The 7,617-nt window shown below is 38.3% G+C and overlaps 1 protein-coding gene across 4 annotated transcripts; it reads left to right on the top strand.

Annotated features, from left to right (window-relative positions):
• Window positions 1-2,054: 2,054 nt before the first annotated feature.
• On the top strand, window positions 2,055-5,974 carry LOC123136693 (uncharacterized). Of its 4 annotated transcripts, none has more exons than XM_044556166.1 (4): window positions 2,055-2,580; window positions 3,762-3,840; window positions 5,084-5,149; window positions 5,650-5,974. In XM_044556166.1, the coding sequence occupies exons 1-4, from the start codon at window positions 2,525-2,527 to the stop codon at window positions 5,740-5,742; spliced, it is 294 nt and encodes a 97-aa protein (XP_044412101.1). In that variant the 5' UTR covers window positions 2,055-2,524; the 3' UTR covers window positions 5,743-5,974. The 4 variants fall into 4 exon arrangements, 2 of the variants coding, with proteins under 2 accessions (XP_044412101.1, XP_044412100.1); XR_006467225.1 differs by having other exon boundaries at window positions 2,058-2,643; XR_006467224.1 differs by having other exon boundaries at window positions 2,065-2,643; window positions 5,669-5,974.
• The last annotated feature ends 1,643 nt before the right edge of the window (window positions 5,975-7,617 follow it).

The raw sequence follows: 7,617 nt of genomic DNA, 5'->3' as shown, positions 1-7,617 counted from the left end.
ATCAATCACTTATGATGAGACAGTCACCCCAGTGGGTTACTGTGAGACGCGCTACTCGTTTAAAGAGTGCAGTGTCATCCTCCCCACGTGATTCTCAGGAAACAGTAAGGCTAAATGAAGATAGTCAACGTAGCTCTCTAGTTGATGATCACAATTCCCCCACACCATCATCGCAGGTGCTTGCTCTTACTTAGCAGTATGATATGTGGTTGCATGTTATATATGGTGTCTACCTTGTAATGCTTCTAATTAGGGTAAATTGCATTTGCTTAGTTAACACATTATACCTGTGAATATGACATGCGTTCCTATTTTTGGTACATATTACGTCTTTCTATTAACCATGTTCTTACATCAAACTACTTTACTTGTGTATCCCTCATCAATCACTTCTGACGAGACACCTTCAAGTTGACAGTGTAATATTGGTTGCATCTTGCATATCATTTCAAACATGTATTGCCTCTAATTTGTTGAAGTGCCACTTATAATGAGACACATCTAACTTGGTAGAGTGATTTTGGTTAGATCTTTCATATGGTGTCTAGATTGCATTGCTTCCAATTTGTTGAAATGCCTTTTGCTTAGCGTTTTTCATACATACTCCCTCCATTCCTTTATATAAGGTGTATTTGCTTTTTGATAAAATTCACATTGTAAGGTGCATTTGTTCTAATTCCTCGTAATTTCGATTTTGACCCTCCAGAAAAAGAAAATATCTCCCCTGATTGCATGTATCTTTTCCTGTAGAGAAAGACAAAGAAACTATCTCTCTCCCAATTGTGTGTATCTCTTTCTTTCCTAGCCTAAATGATTTACTTGCCGCTAATCTACAAATTAGAAAAGGGTAATTTTGTCCTTACTAGTGCATAATTATGTGCCTTGGTTACCGTGCTGAAAATAATACACCTTAGATAAAGGAATGGAGGGAGTACTAGCAGAGTGGCCCGCTCGATGCGCGGGCTAGAATTTTATGAAGTTTAAATTTGAGAAGCGCGGGCTTAAAATTTCAAATTCGATTTGAAGTAAATTATAGTCTTATGTGGATATAACGTACAAAGGTAATTACATTTACCAGAATAAGATATGTAGAATTTTTTTTGTTTATAACCTAACTCTTAATAGCATTAACACATCTAGTCCATTTTTTTCCTTGTTGAAATAAAGGGTATGTGATAGAAGATTATTTACAAAACACCTAACATTAGCCTTTGAGAGGATGGGCAAGTAATAAAGCCTTAGTCTCTAAAATCTGCCTAATATTGGTTCATCCATGCACTTTCCCTCACTGATCTCCCTATTTTTTGGACATTGGAAAGGAATTGATTCATCAAGATGATCACATCTCCATGCAGATGATCTAACTCTTTCTTTTCAGCATGTGACATATCTATCCACATATGATACGTTCACACCAATGTCTATACCATCGTCTTATGGTCTGACGATGGATATACTGGATGTTGTTGATGTGATTGCAAACACACATATTTTATCCTCAAATAGCCGGGTACAAAAATTAGACACCTATAATAAGAATGTGTGCAAGCTATAGTGATTTTTTTTAAATAACTAACAAAGTGATATACAATACTTTTATCGTATGCTCGTCAAGTGCTGGTGATAAACATGATTTTACCATTTGATGGTTTTGATGGTACGTGGAATTATCGTCCAATATTTGGGAAAATATTGAGCTCAAACTTTATCACTGAATTCTTTGGGGGCACCTCGTTGTAGCCGTGGGTTTGCCGGATACGTCTGCACGACTGTGTTGATGGTTTGTGATGGTGACATAAAATGATACTTTCGTATGCATAGTCCAAATAACAATGATGATTACTGGTTCGAGTTTTTTTCTACGGTCGTGTAATATTCAGAATATTTTACAGCATAAAGCATTATATGAGTATATAACTTAGGTTGAGCACATGTATGTGCACTCCACCTGTATACAATCTGATTAGTAGGAATTTTTTTAGTTGTCTTTAAACCAATGTTTTTTTTTCTTCTGCTGGAAGCCGAGCAGGATCACGGAGATGTACAGACTGCACACATTTTTCTGGTGGAAGCCGAACATGATCATTTTTCTGAAGCTCACTCACACGTAGCTCTTGAATATTCTGAAACAAAAACATAGCTCTTCACTAATCCCCTTTTCATGTCCTTCCGTCCCCTCGCTCCACCAAAATTGCTTCCACTCGAGCTCAAGATTCCCAACAACACCTCAATTCCCCTGTTGATTCCCTGCCGTGGCCTTGCTCGTCCTCACCTGCACGCACCGCTGCAGCTCGGCTCACTGGTGCGGCCACGGGGCGAGCCTAGTTTCGCTCGCTGTACGCCTCCTTGATCTCTCAGGCCGGTCAACAGCGACGGAGGGGTAGTAGGGCTCGATGAGAAGCTGCGCCATGGAGGATGCGAGCTTGCCGATCTTGAATGTGTCGTCGTCGTTAGCGTCCTTGGAGGCGATGTGGGCGTGGATCTCATCTCCCGGAGCCAGCTTGGATCCACATCGATTGTGAGGATGCTGGCGGCTTTGTTTTCCCTCGCATCGTGGTTGTCCCCGAGCAAGGCAGCCCGGTAGGTCCTCTTCATCCTCGACAGTGGCAGCCTGAATTCGGCGACTCTTTCTTCCACCTAGAGGTCCCCCCTTCTTCCTTTTCCTATCTTTCTCATATATCTTTTTCTTGTTTCTTATCCTGTCTCTGCATGTGTATGGCTAAACCAATATAATGTGCATTAAGGTACAGCTTGTTAGTGAAAAGATGTAAATTTATTTATGCCCCCTCCACCTTTTTCTGTACTTGGGACTTGCAACGGCAGAGGCCCCTCTGCCCTCGTTCAGATTCAACAAAATTAATAAGTAATTAGTTTATTTGTGATTAGCTATAGTTTTAAGATTTTCCAAAAATTGAATTAATTTTAATAAGTGATATGGAAATAGGTGCTATTACATTTTGCATATTAGCTATAACGATCTGTGGATACTGTCACTATCGTATTGCACAATAGGATAAGCTTAAAATATCTGATAATATATATTGTCGACAAATTATAATATTGAGTTATTTCCATTGAATGTTGATGCATATTTCGAATACTTCTGGGAGTAGTAGATTATATCTGTCCTGCCATATCATGTTATTAGCATAGAAAAGTCAGTTTTGCTCCATGTACTTATGGTTATCTAAAAATGCTAGTAGCATCTACAAGTGTGTGTTTAGTTCCTACCTTAAGAATATTTTTGTGTAGACTATGTTCTTGACCGCATCATCCTTGTTGTTAGTTCATTTGCTATATAAAAGAAAATAACAGGTGTGATCAAGTCAATAGGATATTACTTGCAAGTGTTTTTTCTAAGTATTCCCTTTCTCTTATGTTTCTCATGAACTCCTTGAGCTTTATGTGGAACACTCGGTCAACAATATCAGACCGTTCTCCTTGCAAAAAAAAGGAAAACCAACAATATAAGATCTTTCTGCTGTTGCTTGGCCTACTTTCTGTAGCATAGATAGATTGCATCTCCGGCCAAGTTGCGTTGCATGTGAATGTCACAAATAGGTCTGTGTATCCAAGCCACTGATATATTTACATAGCATCTTGGTAGTTTTGTGCTTTGTATCTTAGGCTATCTGTCAAGCTGGATGGCACATGGCAGTAGTATTCTCCTTAATACGTGGTCAACCGTTGTATTTCTATTGCGTCTTGCAAGTCAGCATACAATTCCGTTCTTAGGTTTTCCTTGATGTCTTTCGATCCAGTCTATTGGTACAGCAAAATATATGCAAGGGCAATGAACTGCAATTTAGGCTTTTCACACACGAGCAAGTGTTTCGACAGGTTAGTATGTTGTTGTATATGATTCTCATAGTATTCCAACATTGTTATATCCTTTCTCTTCCACTTTGCACCTTCTTTTAATGTGTAATGTGTATTTTGTCTCTACCCATCTTCTCCGTAGGGGAATAATAATATATACTGCATAGCCATGAATTTTGAATGGTTCTCGGATATAGGTCTCATGTCTTTGTACTGAACAATGATATCTCGCCCTTTTCTATTCTGTGTTGTATCATTCACAATCAAGGCTGCAACTTCAGTTGCAGATGGCATGTCATGTTGTCTTAATCTCACGTTGTGGTAGCCACCTTTTCAAGTTTATCCCTTGCCATTCTGAGTGTTTTAGCTAGTACTCCTGATTTTGCTGCAGTCTTGGTTAAGCCATACTACATGGAAATTTGTTCGCATGTTGTTTTGACAAAGAAATAATTGATAGCTACGGTCAGGACCAAATGTAGCATGTTTTTTTTATTTTAATACACCACTTTAAATTAGTTGCAGATCATATGGAACTGCATAGGCGGACGGGCTTGATAACCATTTGCGGATGGTAAACTGTGTATGATCAGATATTTGTACATCAAATACACTGGGTTATTGAAGAAACTTTTGTAAGCCTGGAAACAATGGAAGACATAGATAACACAATTGTTGCTCAAAGCAGAAGCAATCTATAATATTGTTTCCAGTACACCTTACTACAGTCGTGCACCATGTAAGAGAAGTTTAGCAGTTGAATTCAAAGTAGTAAGTAAAGATAAGTGGATGATAATACACATAAAGAAATAAGTCTGTACAATTTTCTTCACGCACGTGGTTCAGAGATTCTTCTTTTGGCATATTTGTGCAGTCTGGCACATCTCCATCTATGATCGAATGTTTTCTCATTTTCTTGTCAGTAAGAAATAATTTGAAATATTTTCCTGGTCCAAGCTTAAACCACTAACCCAAGTGTGCCTACTTGAATCACAAATCCAAGCTAAATCTTTTTCTTATAATACCGCCTATTAAAGATTCATGGTTAGTAATGGATCAGCTTGTTGTATTACATATTTGATACTTTTAACCACCTTGGCAGATTTCTAACATTTTTGCTATGTGGCCCACCTTTTATTTCCTTTGGTTCTTCCTGCACAATGGAGAAGATGAGATATTGTAAAATCGTTGTGTAGTACTGCTCAAGGTTATGAAGATTTATGATTTGGATATTTTTTCTACTTATAAAATTTTGTCTTTGTTGTAGAAAGGAGATCAACTTCCAAGACCAGTGGATGTTAAGTTCCAATCTTCAGTTGAAAACACAAATATTGTGAGTACCTTTTACCTCAGTCGTGTAGTTACATGCAAGTCCATAAAAGCATATGTTTTCTGAAGAATAAAATTGCAATTGAGGATGGCAAGTTCATGTACAATTGAAAATCGCAAGGTGAACTTAGGGTCTGATCTGAACTTAAAGGCTATTGCCTCTGTTCATTGATATAAGATGTTTTATATGGCAAGTTTAGAAAATGTATTATATTACAGAGGCAGTACTTGTTTGTGTTGTCACACCTTAAATTAAGGACGCGGATGTACTGCTGATTATGTTCTGTTGAGAAAGATTGAACTCTAAGAATATGAATATGATAAGATTGCAATCAAGGATGCGAAATTGATCTACAATAACGACAACAAAATCACAACGGGAACTTGGGACATGATTAAAAAGCTATTTCATTGTGTTGTCATACCTTGAATTGAAGATGTAAGTTGTATTTTCATACCCAAAAGTATTGTTTTTAAGAAAAAAATAAATAAACTTTATGTCAGTTCTATATGATCTCTGTAGATGGTACTTGCCGGAGGTGGTTTGCTTGCTCGATGGAGCCGATCAATCAAGGAGATTTGGACACTCGCTCGTGAGAGTTACTTTTTTTTTAGGGAAAGCCATTATGACGGTGTATATTGATTTGCAATAATAGCTACATCAGCCGTAAGGACGGCAAGTTAAAAAGCTGGAGGTTGCTTGTCATGGATATGAGTCCAACCTATTGTGAGTTTTGTTTTTGGGACCGTGAGATTGATTGTAAGATTGGTGTGAAGAACATGACATGGATGGTAAAATTGATCGTGAGATTAGTGTCTTCATAAGATATATATGGGGAAAAAACAAAAGGGCATGTATGGCCTTGGATGTTCAAGAGAAGTAATCAACCTACCTACCTGGACACGCTGCGTTGTGCGAGCCGGCCACCTCGAACTCGGTGGAGGCGACATGTGCCTTCTGCTTGGGTCTTTTCTTTCTTTGCATCCCTAAATCGTAGGAAGGCTGGAAAGCCTAGATTGATGCGTGGTGGATTTTTTAGAGGAAAAAAGTGACGTGAAGAAGGACGGTCTGGTCCAGTATAATGGCAATGGTGGGTAAATATTGAGTTAAATCTAATCTAATGGCTATATAATTTTCTATATTAAATTAACGGTTAGATGTTTTTAATTTTTGTGGTAATTTCTAGAGTAATTTCTTTTTCTGGTTAACCCGTCAAGTACTTTTTATATATAATAGATTCCATCCTCCTACAATGTGGTTGTCATACATAAAAGTTGTGTTCGTCAGTATAATGCATCAACAAATTTGAAGTGTGAATTTCATTCCTTTTTCTTGTGTGTTTACTTGACAAGGCAAAAAGGATGAAGGCACGGAATGATAGTGGTCCTCTGGAGCAACCGAAATAGATGATCTCCGCAGATTCTCCTGCTACTTCTACTGCAGTGCAAGTTTCAAATCTCATCTCCCCTACTCCACAACCCCAGGTGCTTGCTCTAACATGGCGGTGTGATATCTGGTTGCATGTCGCATATGGTGCCTAGCTTGTATTGCTCCTAATTTTTTAAATTGCATCTCCTTAGCTTACACATTATACATGTGAATATGACACGCCTTCCTGTTTTTGGTACATACTACATCTTTCTATCACACCATGTTCTTACATCAAGCTATTGTTCTTGTGTATCCTGCATCTATCGCTTATGATGAGACAGTCACACCCGTGGGTTAGTATGAGACGCGCTACTCTTATAAAGAGTGCAGTTTCATCCTCTCCACATGATTCTCAAGAAACAGCAAGCCTAAATGAAGATATTGAACGTAACTCTTACTTGAAGACCGCACTTCCCCTACACCACCATCACAAGTGCTTGCTCTAACTTTGCAGTGTGATATGTGGTTTCATGTTGCATACGGTGTCTAGCTTGTAATGCTTCTAATTAGGGTAAATTGCATTTGCATAGTTTACACATTATACCTGTGAATATGACACGCCTTCCTATTTTTGGTACACACTACATCTCTGTGTTAACCATGTTCTTACATGAAACTACCTCTCTTATGCATCCTGCATCAATCACTTACGATGAGACACCTTTGTTCGTTGCATATTGCATATTATTTCTAGCCTGTTGCTATGTATTGCTTCTAATTTGGTCAAATACATTTGTTCGTCCACCCTGATACGTCTCCAACGTATCTACTTTTACAAACACTTTTGCCCTTGTTTTGGACTCTAACTTGCATGATTTGAATGAAACTAACCCAGACTGACGCTGTTTTTAGCAGAACTGCCATGCTGTTATTTTTGTGCAGAAACAAAAGTTCTCGGAATGACTTGAAAATCCACGGAGATTTGTAACGCCCGGAATCTGATGCGTCAGGTGTCTTCCAGTTATTCGTCGTCGTTGCCATGTCATTTGCTTGCGTGTTGCACTTTGTCATGTCATCATGTGCATTTCATCTGCATGTTT

This window comes from Triticum aestivum, chromosome 6B (genome assembly GCF_018294505.1).
Source record: "Triticum aestivum cultivar Chinese Spring chromosome 6B, IWGSC CS RefSeq v2.1, whole genome shotgun sequence".
Lineage (NCBI taxonomy): Eukaryota > Viridiplantae > Streptophyta > Magnoliopsida > Poales > Poaceae > Triticum > Triticum aestivum.
This window is presented reverse-complemented; position numbering and strand designations above follow the sequence as displayed.